The sequence below is a fragment of the Heptranchias perlo genome, chromosome 1, assembly GCF_035084215.1.
Source record: "Heptranchias perlo isolate sHepPer1 chromosome 1, sHepPer1.hap1, whole genome shotgun sequence".
In the NCBI taxonomy this organism is placed as follows: Eukaryota; Metazoa; Chordata; class Chondrichthyes; order Hexanchiformes; family Hexanchidae; genus Heptranchias; species Heptranchias perlo.
The window spans coordinates 44,304,964-44,321,672 of NC_090325.1; the positions used below are offsets into that span (position 1 = coordinate 44,304,964).

Consider the following 16,709-nt stretch of genomic DNA (forward strand, 5'->3'; position numbering starts at 1 on the left):
ATGACAAATCGTCAGACACCCTTGTGCATTCCCTTTGTGCTCACAAAACCTTCGCCTTGCATTTCTGGGAACCCCTACGTGGTGCTACCCCTGTGGCTTCAGCAGAGGTAGTGGCAGGTTGCTCTTGTCCATGCGCTGACCGATGAGGTGCTTTGGGCCGACGCCCTCTGGGTTTGGGTGCCTGTGAGGGCCCCTCCAAAGACTGCTCTACCTGCACCTGTGCAGGGGCAGACTCGGCCACCTGGAGAGGGGGCAGCATTGCGGGTACTGGTTGAGAGGGGGGCAACGGGTGAGACGTGGGAGCGCTTTGAGTGGCGTTCCCACTTCCATGTCCCCTTTCACCATCATCTCGCTCGTGGCCCAGGCCCACATCACTCCTTCCACCCTGCTGGATAGCAGTTTGGAGGACTTGTGTGAGGCTTTGGAAGGCCACCTGTAAAGTATCTGTCAGCCTGTTCAAGGAGGCAGAATGTTGCTCACCCTGAATCCGAACGGCCGTTGTCAGGGCCTGAATGGATTCATTGTTGAGCTGTGCTTGACGCTCAAGGGAGGCTAGCCTTTCCTCCACCGCAGACATTCCCGCGACACTCTCTGAGATGCCTTCACGTCCCTGCGACACTATCTCGGAGATACCCTCCTGTACCTGTGCCACCATTCCTCTCATGCAGGAATTGGACTCCTCCATCACCTGCGCGATTGTGGAGAGTGCGCGTGGCAGCTGTTCCAGTATCTCGGCAATGTGCTGCTGGCTCTCGATGACTCTTTTTCATGGCTGGCCCCCAGGGTTCAGCATTTGGGTCCAGCTGAGCAGAGCCTGGAGAAGAGTGCTCCCACCGACGTGGACTCTCCACGGCTGCCCCTGCCACCAGGGTCAGCTCGTGCTCACATGTGCGTGGTGACGCACTATGTGCAAGCCCAGCTAAGTGAGAACGGGGATCCACCAAGGTGTATGTATCTGCGCTGGTGGATGCATGGCTCAGATGTGACGATGGACCCTCAGAGGCTGGCAGGTCCTCTGAGGAATCGCCCTCCACGGTCACGGCGCTCGCAGATAGCCCTGCAAGAGAACAGAAAGCAATATTAGGCATGTGGACAGATGTTGAGGCGCTGCAGATGCCAAGTGATGCTAAGATCACTCACTATCATGAGTGCTGAGTGTTAGCTTTCTGTCACTGGCCGCTTGTGCAATCCCAGCCTCGGCATCCGCCACGGACAGGCACTCCAGCATGCGGCCGATGTCCAATGCCTGCTGCTCCGCGTCCGTTAGGACCACCTGGTGTGGCAGGCTCCCTCCGGTCCATGTCCTCTCCCGGCCGTTCTGGCATCTCTTCTCCTATCAAGGCAAAACACAGAGGCGTGATTGAGTGATGGTTGCATGGTGAGCCACTGCATGCATTGGTGTGGATGGGGTTGAGCGTGAGGGAGATGAATGGGAGTGTGTGTGTGTGCGCTCAACATAGCCATGAGATTGTATGAGGATTGGGGTGCGTGGTAGTGTTCGAATGGGGACAGGGGTGGTGAGTACGTGCAGGCAAGGTGAGGATGATAGTTGAGTGGATGTGAGGAGTGATGCGAGAGCATTGTGGTGGCAGTGCAGAAGGGGTTGTGTGGTGGTGGAGGTGATGTGGAAGACGGAGTGTGGGAGAATGCGTAAGTATACTCACTTTGCCTAACCTGGTTAGATCATTAAATCTCTTCCTGCAATGGACCCAGGTTCGTGGCACATTGCTGTAGCTGGTGACCTCCTCGGCCACCTCCAGCCATGCCTTCTTCGTGGTGGAGGGAGGGCACTTCCTCCCATCAGACGGGAAAAATATTTCCCTCCTCCTCCTCACCCCATTCAGCAGCAGCTGGAATGAGGAGTCTGAAAATCTTGGGGCAGCCTTCCCTCTGGCGTGCTCCATGGTTCAGCATTGGTTGTTTGCTGCAGGAGGAGCATTGGTGGACTGCCCCTTTAAATAGGGCTCCTCCAGCTGACAGACCTTGCTGCGCATGCGCAGTCCGCTCGCCGCGCAGCTTACCAGCGGGAAACCCGGAAGCAAAGGGAAGTGGCTCCAATTAGCTTATAATTGCGTGCGGAGCACACTGATTTCACCGGGCGCGTTACCCAAGCACCCAGTCGACCCCCCCGCCCTGCTAATATCGAGCCCTATGCCTCTATTAACAAAGCCCAGGATTCCATATAATTTTTTTAACAGCCATCTCAACTTGTCCTGCCACCTTCAAAGATTTGTGTATGTGCACCCCTAGGTCTCTGTTCCTACACCCCTTTTAAAATTGTACCATTTAATATATATTGCCACTCCTCATTCTTCCTTCAAAATGCATCACTTTACCCTTCTCTGCATTAAATTTCCATCTGTTGTTATGAGTCTGCCCATTTCCTCCTGAAGTCTGGTATTATCCTTCACATTGTCTACTACATTTCCAAGTTTTGTGTCATCTGCAAACTTTGAAATTATGCCCTGAATACCCAAGTCCAAGTCATTAATATATATCAAAAAGAGCATTGGTCCTAATACTCACCCCTGGGGAACACCACTGTATACTTCCCTCCATTCTGAAAAACAACCATTCACCACAACTCTCTGCTTTCTGTCCCTTAGCCAATTTTGTATCCACACTGCCACTGTCCCTTTTATTCCATGGGCTACAATTCTAATACGTCTATTATATGGTACTTTATCAAATACCTTTTGAAAGTCCATATACACAACATCAACCGCACTACCCTCATCAACCCTCTCCGTTACTTCATCAAAGAATTCAATCAAGTTGGTCAAACAGGATTTTCCTTTAACAAATCCATGCTGACTTTCATTTATTCGCCCATACTTTTCCAAGTGCCAATTAATTTTGTCCTGGATTATTGTCTCTAAAAGTTTCCCCACCACCAATGTCAGGCTAGCTGGCTTGTAATTGCCGGATTTATCCCTATCCCCTTTTTTGAACAGGGGTGCGACATCTGCAGTCCTCCGGGACCATCCCCATATTTAAGGAGGATTGGAAGATTGTGGCCAGAGCCTCTACAATTTCTACCCTTAACCTTAGTAACCTAGGATGCATTCCTTCTGGACCGGGTGACTTTAACACGTGGAGTACTGCCAATCTATTAAGTACCTCCTCTTTATCTATTTTTATCCTATCCAGTATCGCTACTACCTCCTCTTTTACTGCTATAATGGCAGCATCCTCTTCTCTAGTGAAGACGGATGCGAAGTATTGATTTAGTACCTCAGCTTCCACAAGATCATCTTTTTTGTCCCTGATCGGCCCCACCCTTCCTTTGACTAACCTTTGAAACGTATAAAATTCTGACAGGGCTAGAAAGACTGGATGCAGGGAGGATGTTTCCCGTGGCTGGGAGGGGGGAGGGGGGGGTGGGGTCATGAACAAGGGGTCACAGTCTCAGGATATGGGGTAGGACATTTAGGACTGAGATGAAGAGAAATTTCTTCACTCAGAGGGTGGTGAACCTTTGGAATTCTCTATCACAGAAGGCCGTGGAGGCCAAGTCACTGAATATATTTAAGAAAAAGATAGATAGATTTCTAGACACAAAAGGCATCATGGGATATGGGGAGAGAGTAGGAATATGGTATTGAGATAAAGGATCAGCCAAGATCATATTGAATGATGGAGCAGGCTCGAAGGGCCGAATGGCCTACTCCTGCTCCTATTTTCTATGTTAACTATTAATATGTTTACTAAAAGACTTTTACATGTCGCTGACTCCTTTCTCTGACTACAGGCATTCTTGCTCAACTTCCTCTCCTTCCTTAACACCAATCTTCTCTATCTTCTTCGTCATCTAGATTACCTTCAGCTTCAGGAAATAGAAACCCTTTCTGCATAGCAAATGCAGGACACAGCAAGTTACAATGATTCTGATGACTCTTGGTGGGTTGTCCTTTTACATTGGGTCTGAAATTCTGATCAGGCTCTGGGCAGATCTGAGACAGGCTGCCTGATTGGGGTACGTAAAATAGGATGGAACCAAGTTGCGCCTGGAATTCTACCCAGAGTTTTTGGTTTTGCTTTTTTTCCGGTTGGGCGGTGGCAAATATTTTGCACGTTTTCCCACATGTCAAGGGAACATGTCTGGGAAAGTTCCCAGTCTACTCCGTGAATTTTGCCTTTTACAAATGGCTCAGCTGAACTCATCAGCTGAGGTCCAAGGAAAGGTCACAAATCATTCAACAGGAAAGGTAATTAATCCTGTAAGGTATAGATTACTTTTGTGAGGTACCAGAATGGCTCTCTTTGGAGAGAAAGACTTTTGGCATGTTTTTTTGCTTTGGCCCAGGAAGAGCCTCAGGTATATCAAATGGAGCAGCTGTGGATTGATGTTTGAGGAAGTCTCCTTTTTTTGCCCTTACCACTGCAGTATTTTTCTTGTTGCCCACATTTCAGTAAGTTTGAGCCTTAATTCAAAATGATTTTTCATGGCACAAATATCACACCATTAAATTTTTAAAATATTTGATCCAAGAGTTTCAGAATTATGGTCCAAGTGTAACGGAGCGGAGCCCCCACCCGCCCTAATCCAAGGTCAGAGACCCCATCTCAAATCACGGGAATTAGTTTATTTGCATATCAGGGATAGGCCTTCCTTCTAAGGTGGAGCAGCTCCAGAATCACTCTGCCTGAAATCTCTGAGACTCAAATGGACTGAACAAAAGAATGTTTTTTTTTAAAAAGTCTTCAGCTCCCACTGGAGGCATTATGCTGCAACAGAAGATAATTGATCCTCTCTGGGAACAATTACCTTACTCTAGTAAAAGTTTGGGGCCTTCAGAAGACCTCAAAGGACTCACGCTTGATCACATCTGATGTGAGTTCAGCTGAGGCCTTTCAATGGCATAAAGGGAAGAATTCCCAGGGAATCCGGGAAACTTGACATGGGTGGGGAGCGGGGGGAGGTGGAAGATCCATCCACAGCCCCCAACCAGAATTTAAAAAGGTCTAGTTTAAATGGGGTGAAATCCCTGCAGAGGCCTCCTGGGTGCGGCACCCTATTCTAATCCAGAAATTTTACAGCCTATATTTTGCAGTATAATTGGAAAGTATCAAAAATAGAGGATTTAGGTCATAAAGAGGTGAAAATTCTTTTGTACTGGGTTTTCACTTTCCCCAAGTTGTGGAATTTGGGTGTCTCATTTCCAGTTTCTCTTTCCTAGGATGGAAGTAATATGGGGACATTTTAATACTTTCAAATGCACTAAAAATTACCAACTTTCTGTCAGCAGCCTCTCGGAAAATGGTGCAATTGGTGCAAGTTGATCTGCAATTACAGTATATTTGTAATATATAAATCTAAGGTACATAGTCACATAGTAACAGCTACAGGCTGGAGAAGACCTTTGGTCTATCTAGTCCACCTATCCACAGTATTCCCTTGGTGCATTTTTAATAACCCTGAATTCTATTTGTTGGCAAGCACCTGTCTAGCTCCTTCTTGAAATCTATTAAAGTTTCCTGTTTCACCAACCGTGCAAGTAACCTGTTTCACATATTACCACACTTTTGGTAAAAAATGTTCCTCCTGCATTTCTTATTTTCTTTTGTTGTCCATAATTTGTAAACATGACCTCTTGTGCTTAAATGCTGTACATGGCAGAAAAGCTTACTTGGATCCCATTTGTCCAAACTTTTCATAATTTTAAACACTTCTAACATATCCCCTCTCAGTCTTCTCTTTTCAAGGGAGAAAAGTCACAGGGTAGTCAATCTTTCCTTGAACGTCATTCCCTTCAATTCTGGGATCAACTGTGTAGCCCTTCTCTGTACCCCCTTCAATAACTGAATATCCTTTTTGAAATAAGGAGACTAAAACTCCAGATATGGTCTTACCAAGACCAAATACAGTTTTAAAATGACTTAATTGGATTGATATATCATATACTTTGCGATGCATCCTAACATTCTGATTGTTTTTTTTAAACATGATGTGGAGATGCCAGTGATGGACTGGGGTTGACAATTGTAAACAATTTTACAACACCAAGTTATAGTCCAACGATTTTTATTTGAAATCTACAAGCTTGTAGATTTCAAATAAAAATCGTTGGACTATAACTTGGTGTTGTAAAATTGTTTACAATTTTTTTTAAACAGTGTAGGAACATTGTTCTGATGGAGATCTTACCTTGTGTATTTTTCCTTCTTCTGTGCCCACTAGAAATAAGTTGTCTTTCTCTTTATGGAAGTCAAAGGATATTCCACATCCTAGTTAAAATACACAAAATGTGAAGGGTTCAGGTTTGAAAGTTCAGAGGTTTTTGCTTTACCAATTCTTTTCATTGGTAAGGCTGGAAAACCCTGTATTTTAATTAACTTAAATTTTGTGGTTTAAATCTTCTGAAAGTCAAGGAAAAGAAACGGCCTGAATTTGTTGAAATGGTATATTTGGCGGCGAACACCATAAATTGGACATTTTAGATCCCCGTTCGTATTGCACTATATTTGCGCCGTAAATTGCTGGAAAATGGATCTGTTAACACCGTAGTGAGGTCAATAATGGATCAGGAACATTGCAGAAGGCACACGCAATGACTTATCCTATAGACCAACCACATGGCACTATAAAAAGTTGAGAACAGACGCCATAGCTCAGATTGAGGCATGACGAGGACTCCTCGCAAGGCGTGCCAGGTGGGGTGTAGGGAGGCAAGTAAGTTGCAAATGTTTGATGCCGTGGGAGACAGCTTTTTCAGAGTGGCGAGTTGATGAATTTGACAGCTTCAGTCTCTGCTGAGGAAAAGATGCCAATGCCTGAAACAAAGCCTGTCACATCAACGTCTGTACCTCACACTAAGCAACCCACGTAACATTTTCTCTGTTTGTTCCCCAAAGGTCAAGTTGGCATGCTCAGTCTAGAGGTGGAAACACCTTCCTTAAGGAGCTGACTGTCCATAAGGAATGGGCCCTACAGATTCAAGGGTTCCACGGAGCTGCGACTGTGGGCCAGGCTGAGGTTGATGCCGTATTGGTATGGCTAGGTGAATTTCACAGCTCCTTGCTTTGCCTCCTGGGCAGCCATCCAACCAAGGATGAGATTGTGGGTTCAAGTCCCACTCCACAGACTTGAGCACGTAATCCAGGCTGACACTGCAGTGCAGGACTGAGGAAATGCTGCGCTATTGGAAGTACCGTCTTTTGGATGAGATGTAAAACCAAGGCCCTGACTACCCTCACAGGTGGACATAAAAGAACCACAACACTATTCGAAGAAGAGCGGGGGAGTTCACCCTGGTGTCCTGGCCAATATATATCCCTCAACCAACACCAAAATCAGGTGATCCAATGGTTATCTCATTGCTGTGATGTGGAGATGCCGGTGATGGACTGGGGTTGACAATTGTAAACAATTTGTCAACACCAAGTTATAGTCCAACAATTTTATTTGAAAATCACAAGCTTTCGGAGGCTTCCTCCTTCCTCAGGTGAATGTGGAAATGAAATCATCAAACCCTTCGCATTTATAAATCACAGAACAATACCTGGTGATTACAGATAGTCTTTCCAACTGCCCGTTGCCAAGGCAATCAAAGTGTTCAGACAGAGAGGTGTTACCTACAGGGCCACCGAATATACAAACCAAAAAAAAGAGAGAGAGAGAGAGAGAGAGGCAGAAACATAGAAACATCCGGAAGGAAGAGAAAAACAGCAAATGACCAGTTATATTAAAAACAGATAACATTTGTTCGCTGGTGGGGTTACGTGTAGCGTGACATGAACCCAAGATCCCGGTTGAGGCAGTGCTCATGGGTGCGGAACTTGGCTATCAATTTCTGCTTGACGATTTTGCGTTGTCGTGTGTCTCGAAGGCCGCCTTGGAGTACGCTTACCCGAAGGTCGGTGGCTGAATGTCCTTGACTGCTGAAGTGTTCCCCGACTGGGAGGGAACCCTCCTGTCTGGCGATTGTTGTGCGGTGTCCGTTCATCCGTTGTCGCAGTGTCTGCATGGTCTCGCCAATGTACCATGCTCTGGGGCATCCTTTCCTGCAAAGTATGAGGTAGACAATGTTGGCCGAGTCACAGGAGTATGAACCATGCACCTGGTGGGTGATGTCCTCTCGTGTGATGGTGGTATCTGTGTCGATGATCTGGCATGTCTTGCAGAGGTTACCGTGGCAGGGTTGTGTGGTGTCGTGGACACTGTTCTCCTGAAAGCTGGGTAATTTGCTGCGAACGATGGTCTGTTTGAGGTTGGGTGGCTGTTTGAAGGCGAGTAGTGGAGGTGTGGGGATGGCCATAGCGAGGTGTTCGTCGTCATTGATGATATGTTGAAGGCTGCGGAGAACATGGCGTAGTTTCTCCGCTCCGGGGAAGTACTGGACGACAAAGGGTACTCTGTTGGTTGCGTCCCGTGTTAGTCTTCTGAGGAGGTCTATGCGATTTTTCACTGTGGCCCGTCGTAGTTCCGATCGATGAGTCGGGCGTCTTTCAGCGTCTGTAGGTGTCCATCGCTTTCCTCCTCGTCCGAGCAGACCCTGTGTATTCGCAGGGCCTGTCCATAGGGGATGGCCTCTTTGACGTGGTTAGGGTGGAAGCTGGAAAAGTGGAGCATCGTGAGGTTGTCCGTGGGTTTGCGGTAGAGTGAGGTGCTGAGGTGCCCGTCTTTGATGGAGATTCGTGTGTCCAAGAAAGAAACTGATTCTGAGGAGTAGTCCATGGTGAGCTTGATGGTGGGATGGAACTTGTTGATGTTATCGTGTAGTCTCTTTAGTGATTCTTCACCGTGGGTCCATAGAAAGAAAATGTCGTCGATGTATCTGGTGTATAGCGTTGGTTCGAGGTCCTGTTCAGTGAAGAAGTCCTGCTCGAACTTGTGCATGGAAATGTTGGCGTATTGGGGTGCGAATTTGGTCCCCATGGCTGTTCCGTGTGTTTGGGTAAAGAACTGGTTATCGAAGGTGAAGACATTGTGATCCAGGATGAAGCGGATGAGTTGTAGGATGGCGTCTGGAGATTGGCTGTTGTTGGTGTTGAGTATTGATGCTGTCACAGCGATGCCGTCATCGTGGGGGATACTGGTGTAGAGTGCCGAAACGTCCATCGTGGTGAGAAGTGTTCCTGGTTCAACTGGTCCGTGGGTACTGAGTTTTTGTAGGAAGTCTGTAGTGTCGCGACAGAAGCTGGGGGTTCCCTGTACGATGGGTTTCAGGATGCCCTCGATGTATCCAGAGAGGTTCTCACACAGGGTTCCGTTGCCTGATACGATAGGATGTCTGGGTGTGTTGGCTTTGTGTATCTTTGGGAGGCAGTAGAAGTCTCCCACGCGGGGAGTACGTGGGATGAGAGCGCGTAGGATGCTTTGAAGGTCTGGATCGAAGGTCTTGATCAGTTTGTTGAGCTGGTGGGTGTGTTCTTTGGTCGGATCTGCGGGTAACCGTCTGTAGTGTTCCTGGTTGTCCAGTTGTCGGTATGCTTCTTTGCAATCGTCCATTCTGTTCTGTATGACGATGGCTCCTCCTTTGTCCGCTGGTTTGATGACGATGTTGCGGTTGGTCTTGAGAGCGTTGATGGCGTTGCGTTGTGCTCGGGTGACATTCTGGACTGTCTTCTGAGTGCGGCTGATGAATCTGGCATTGACGCATTTCCTGACAGCTTGAGCATACATGTCAAGCTGAGGGCAGCGACCCTCCGGAGGAGTCCAGTTTGACTCTTTCCTCTTCGGTTGCTGTACCGCGGATCCCTCTGTCTGCTGTTCCGAATCGTTGATTGTCTCATTGGGTTCGCTGCTGAAATCTTGGGGTTTGTGGAAGAATTCCCGGAGCCTCATTCTCCTGATGAATTCCTCTGTGTCCGCCGCAAGAGTAATGGGGTCCATTTTGGTAGTGGGGCAGAAATTGAGCCCTCGGCTGAGAACTTCATTTTCGTCTGGTTGAAGGGTGTGGTCGGACAAATTGACGATAGACTTCCCTGTGGTTGCAACCGTGGTACCAGGGGAAGCTTGGTCGATGCTGGTGGTGATGCCGAGTTTCTCAAGCTTCCTGCTCTTGGTTTTCATGTAGGCAGCGTAGTTCCGTTGCCTCGTCTGTTTGGCGGTATCTCGTAGCTGGTCTGCTGTGTCCTGAGTACAGGTTGAGAGTATGGACTCTATCTTAGTTTCGAGGTTGCGGCGTCTGCTGTAGAGTTGGTGTACCAGATGGTTGCGGATCTCATTGCTGTTTGTGGGGCCTTGCTGTGCGCAATTGGTTGCCACATTCCCCTATATCACAACAGTGACCGCACTTCAAAAAGTACTTAATTGGCTGTTAAGCGCTTCTTTGTTATCTATTTACTGGTTGGTTAGTTGATTTTAAATTTAAAATCTTAACTTAAATTTAAACTTAAATTTAAAACTAGCTTGGATAAAAAGAAAATCTGTCCAGTGCTAAAAATTTAAATAATGAGAAAATAAAGGAAACGCACAAAGGGCAGTCAGCACCTGAAATGTTTTGTTGGAACGGATGGAGTGATTCAACATAGCTCTTCAAAAACAGGCATGAGGGGAGAACAACAGGTAAAAAGTTGTTTTTTAAAAAATAATTTTACACAAATAGCTTGTTGGAAAAGACAGTGTAGCCTTATGTTCCATAAACCATCCTGCCATGTACACTACCTCTATGCTGCTGCTAGTGATCTGCTACTAAACCACAACGCCAAAACTTTTTACCACTTATCATTAGGTAGAAAATTAAAAAGTTAAGGTCCTGTCAGCGATTATAATGTGGGGGAACTTAAAATTTAGCTGGGGAAATAAAACTTGTTAAAACTTTTTTTTTAACCCCTAATAGCAGTTCTGACATGTAAGAAATGTAGTTATTTGCCCAAAAGACTTATGATTTACCTGAATCAGAAAGCTGATTGTAGGAAATTCCACATTAGTTCCATTTTAACATTCTTGAAAAGGAAAAATAATTAATAGCTCTTTGTGAGCAATTAATTGATTAAATGTTGTGGGGGCTTACCCATAATTTTCAGCTGCAGGTTTTCCAGTGCATCCTTGCAAATTCCATCCATTGTAAGCTTGATAACATCTGTATGAACAATTTCATCCTGGCAATAGGAAGAATATACTTTAGTGAACTGTATTTTCTTAACTAAATGCATCATTAGGCTATTCATATTAATATGGAAAGAAACCCAAGTTTTATTTTTTTAATTTTCTCAGGCTCCTCAACTTTACATTTCAAGAGGAAGTAATCCATTTTTGTCACTGTAGGTAGGTTAATTTGAAATTGTAAAATATTCCAGCAACACCTTAATACAAATTGCCCCAATAATATCTTAATAATACCATAATTAAATATGTAACCTAACTAAAGTGATAGTTGTCTTCTCTGTTTCATGTAACTACTATAGATCCTAGTTGACATGAAACGGACAGTCTTAATTCATCTCGTGGTGGACTTTAGTTCACTGTAACAGAGAAGCACTGAGAGTGGAATTTCACGAATTCATGGTGATGGTCTTCCTTAACTTTGAGTTCCAACTCAATACAACTGGACAAACATAGTGATAGCAATATTTGTATATTGCTATCATTGTCATATGGGGTACATAGTGATATCTTGCAGCAACAGATCATCCAACACCAACAGTACAAACTACTCTAGAATTCCATACACAGGAGCTCTGCATCCTCCACATTTCAACAGTCCACAATCTCACGCAGTCCTTCCAGGTAATGTGCAACACATCACCACAATCTCCAGAACTTCAATAGTGACTTATTTTTAAATATCTAGGGCTATAAATTAGGCTGGATGCTTCTAGCGTGACATGCACCAGACACCATCTTGGTGTCGAAAATTAACACTATACCAATGCACTAACACACTCAGACCAGTATCAACAAAGGGAAAAGTTTTACTTTAATTGACTTGTATACAAGGGAAGTGCAACCTCAAGCCATGATTGAAGGCACAACTTCCTTGAGTCATTGAGACAGCTTAGGTTTATACAGTTAATGGTGTACGCCCACCTGTGTAGAATATGGGCGTACACGTACATTCTTTATTGGTTCAGGTAGTTGGTCAATCAAATAGTGAGCCTGCCCCCTCTGGACGTCCATAGCTCATTCCTATATTGGCACGTAGGCCTCGTAGGCCTGAGCACATTATCCTCCCTACATTCTTGAGCTGGTTATCAGTAGGACTGAAGTCAGTCTCAAGGCCACATGGCCTCTCAAGAAACTGTATTCTCATTATATTTTATAGTCAGCAATACCCTTATCTGCTAGGGGGGCCAGACGGTACTAAGCACCTGCACAGCCAACTTAATTATCAACATACCAAGGCTTAAATATAATTACACAATTGTGTCTTTCTGTGTATGTGAGCTGTAGCTACCCCATTATGTGAGCCAAAGAGTTAACATGGTCAAATATCCATCATGCATTTCTACATCAATATGGTCAAGTAACTGTTTATGCATTTCTACATTGGTAAAGGCTTTTGCACACGTGCAGATAACGAACGCTGGCAGCATGTAAAGTAAGGAGAATATGCATTAGATCAGTGTGCGACGCTGATTTAAAGGGACAGATACGATTTTGGAACTCAATGCTCCAGCCAATGCACGGTCTTAACCACACACAGCTGAACAGGTCGTAGAAGGCCTCGGTCTAGAGGACCCCCCCAAAAGCGCTATTTAAAAGGGATCATGCAGGTGTTGCAGGTTGGTTACTGGGTTATTGCTTCTGGCTGCTGGTACAATTGGACGTATTTGTTGAAGCATCCTATACTTGGAGAAAGTTGCAATAGTATATAGAGAGTGGTCTGGCAGGTGGCATTTACCACAGTGTGCTGAACAAGATTTCTGGCAACCATGGGTGGCTTGCTAGGGCTCCCACTGGGCACTGAACATGACTGGGAGCATGCCTAAAGACCACGCAGAGCAGGTCAAGCTGCAAGGAGAGGGAGGAGGAGGTGGTGCAGGGCACTGAGCAGGAGACCATATCCAATGAGGGCCTTCAGGGACCAATTCTCTTACCTTAATATGAGCGAATGTCAGTGCATGCGATGGCTGTGGTTCAAGAAAGAGGTCATGATGGAGATATGTCAACTGCTGCAGCCACAACTGTAGCCTCAGAGCAGGGCAAGGGCAGCATTGCCTGTGGCTGTCAATGTAACCGTGGCACTGAACTTTTAAGGCTCTGGATTCTTTCAGGCCGCCGCTGGCGATATGTGCAACATCTCGCAGTTTGCAGTGCACTGCTGCATAAGGGAGGTCACTGAGGCACTGTACAAGCTGTGCAACTGATTCATAACATTCCCGCTTGACAGAGAGAAGCAGGACGAGCGAGCATGAGGGTTTGCTCGCATTGCAGGTTTCCCCATGGTGCAGGGTGCCATTGACTGCACGCACATTGCCATACGTACTCCACATCAAAACTCGGCCATCTTCATGAACAGAAAGGGATTCTACTCCCTCAATGTGCAGCTGGTGTGTGACCACATGCAGCGCATCATCCAGGTCAATGCCCGCTATCCTGGCAGCAGTCATGACACCTTCATTATGTGGCAGTCCAAAGTCCCATCTATCTTTCAACTGGCATTGTAAGTCAAAGGCTGGCTACTGGGCAACAAGAACTATCCCCTCATGAGGTGCCTCATGACTCCAGTCAGGAACGCATGCACATGTGCAGAGCAGGCCTACAATGAGAGCCATGCGGCCACATGAAATGTCATCAAGTACACCATAGGCATCCTAAAGCAATGCTTCTGCTGCCTGGACCGTTCTGGAGGAACCCTGCAGTACTCCGCTGAGCGAGGGTCAAGATTTGTCATTGTATGCTGCACAACCTTGCCCTTGAGGGAACAGCCCTTGTCACCGCCTATCCGGCAAAACCTGAGCTAGATGGGGAGGAAGAGGAGGATGAGGAAGTAGAGCAAGAGTCAAGGAGGCAACAAGGTGCACAGGCCCTGTCTGCCAGGGCTCTGTGTGCTCACCTTATTCATGAGCAGTATCAGTATCAACGACACCTCCCAAGTCACCAACAGTCCTATACTCCCCACCTGTCCTCTCCCACATGACCATCAAATCGTCCCCTTTACGATTACACATTGCTTCCTCCCGGAGCTCATCGCATAAATAAAAACCATCAACTGCGACTTCAAATACAAATTTGTAAACTTACACATGAAATCATGTATACAATATTACACTTCACCTTTGTGCATTCCCCTCAGTGCCTGTCATTTGTGTGCCTTTTCCTTTCCTAGTGCTTTTACGAAGTGCATCCCCAGTGGCTGGAGCATGGGTGGTGAAAGGCTGCTAACCTTCAATTGAGGAGAGTGCAGATTGCCATGGAGGACAATCACGAGCAGCTCTGGGCTGGGAGAGCCCGGCTTCAGACTGCACCATCTTGGCCTGGCTGGCTGACAGGTAACAGCAAGAGCACTGGCGGAGAGGCAGGGGTGGGAGCAGTAATGTTGTCACTCTGAGAGAGGACAGCAGGTTCGACTGCCATGCCGCCACTGCCACTTGCATGGGGCGGCACCTCAGCTATCCTGGTGATCTTCTGGAGAAGAGATTACTGAAGTGCTGTGACGCCCAGGAAGCCCTGTTCCACAGTGGTATACAGAGCCACAATAGCAGCAGTCTGAGCTCCCAAGGGAGCAGTCTGAGCTTCAAATGAAGCATGCAGACCTTTGATGGCATCTGTTTGTGCTGCAATGGAAGCTGAGACATTGGTCATCAGGCTGCATCATGGTGGGTTCTACAGGTGTGTTGATGGAGGTGACCACCTGTTCCATGTGGGAAAGGATGGGCTCCAAGCTCTGTGCAAGACCTGTGCCAAGTTGGTGTTGGACTCCTTCATGCCCTTTGACATTGTGCACAGGCTTTCTGTGCACCAAGCATTTGGTTGTGTACGCCCTCCGGCGTACCTGTGGTATCCATTCCCCCCACCCTGGCTCCTGCACACTTGTGCCCAGTGTCTCACCACGTGCAGATCCCTCCTGAATCCTAGCCTGTAAAGTACGCGCAGTGTCAGTATCTGAGCTGGTGGATGAGAGTGTCAGATCAAGTGACGGTGCGGCTTCATTGTCACTGTCTTCCTCCTCCTCCTTGGACAGTGCTGGTTCCAGTTCTTGGTTATCTGCATTGACAAAGGGAAACAAGTTGAATTGTGGAGCGGGTAGAGGAGAAAGTAAGACTCACGTGCTGACACCATCTACAGCACGTGAGTCAGATAAGGTTGTGGGATGAGGGAGATGTGGGAAACGAGAAGGAGGATTAGGTATGCAGAGACCCTCATCATCGGGGCATCCAGCACCGCCAGTGGCCATGGTCGCAGCGACGACCCGTCCAATGATCCACAGCATGGTCTCCTCCATAGGGAGGAGAACGAGTAGGTGTGCCTATCCTCTGTCTGTTCTTTCCTGTTGCCAGCTGTTATGCACCACCTTCTCCTGCAAGACAAAGGGAGTTGTGTCAGTGAGTGTCCTGCAAGATGTTTGGTTGATGTGCCTGCCATGATAGAATAGCTGCTGATGTGTGTGACCTGTGAGTTGTGGGTGTGTGGATTGCAAGAATGGTACTATGTGAGGGTAAGATGCAGCATCTGAAGTGCAGCGTTGTGTACGGATGGGCAGCGTTTGTTGGTGGGTGAGTGACAGGGGGTGTTGTGCATGGAGCAGTGATGCAGTTGGTAGGATGTGCCACTTGACACTTGCATTCACTCACCTTGACTACTCGTGTCAAATCAGTGAACTTTTTCTTGCACTGCATCCACATGCATGGTGCAATGCTCCTGGCATTCACCTCTAGAGCCACTTCCTCCCACTGCCTCCGCAGCTGGTGTCTGGATGGTCTCCTGCCACCCTGCAAGTACAGGATGGCCCTCCATACGTCCACCTCCTCCCCTAAGGCTTCCAGTGCGTCAGAGAACCTTGGTGCATGTTCTCTTCTGGATCCAGCCATTCCACTTATCCTCCACCGCTTGCATTGACAGTGCACTTCCCCTTTAAGAGGTGCAGGCTGCCTTTGAGTAGTGCTGGCCATGCCCCATAGTGGGCCCCCTGCTGGTGCGTGCAGCCATTCAATGGCACGGGTATTGCTGGCTACACACAGGAATCAGGTAAATGACCAGGCAGCATGAGTCTCATGTGCTGCCTGCATTGCAACGACTGGGTGAGGGATAATCGCGCACTGCGACCCCCGCGCCTGGATTCGGGGGTTATCGAATTTAACCCCCCTAATGTTAATAGTAGTGTACAATTCTCATTTATAACAGTTAAATAGATGAAAATAACATAGGATTGTCCGGGATCTTCAGGTGGTACCAGCTGATAAAGGTGCTGATCCCCAAAAGCTTGTGTCTGCTCACTTGATCCAATGTCATGTTGTATTTGTCAGTTCTGAATGGTTAAAAGGAAAATTTTGTCACATTCCCATCATTCTTTTCTTTTAAACAAACAATCACTTCAAAGTTATTATTTTCTACCTCATTTGTTCAGCTTCCATATACATTTACGATATGTTGCCATCCAAAGAAAAATCAGCTTGGAATACTGCCCCTTCTCAGAGTTGTGACCAGACACCCTCCACACACTACCAAATATCAGGCTTCATTCGAGTTGTTCTTGTCAGCAGTCTTGTTTGTAGTCCATGCACATCAGAAAAAGTTTAACAGCCTTTTGGTCTTTTCTGCATTTTCAATTATTGTAGTTAGTTAGTGGTTGTGTGGATATATTATTGGCTAAGAGGCAGAA

The 16,709-nt window shown here is 46.7% G+C and overlaps 1 protein-coding gene across 1 annotated transcript in view; it reads right to left on the reverse strand.

Annotated features, from left to right (window-relative positions):
* Window positions 1-16,709, reverse strand: part of dnai1.2 (dynein, axonemal, intermediate chain 1, paralog 2) — a 240,567-nt gene that overhangs the window by 79,366 nt on the left and 144,492 nt on the right. Inside the window, exons 15-16 of the mRNA XM_067991157.1 lie at window positions 10,959-11,046; window positions 6,149-6,228 (exon numbers count right to left, since the gene is read on the reverse strand). Coding sequence (XP_067847258.1) covers window positions 6,149-6,228; window positions 10,959-11,046 — 168 coding nt within the window. The remainder of the gene's footprint in view (window positions 1-6,148; window positions 6,229-10,958; window positions 11,047-16,709) is intronic.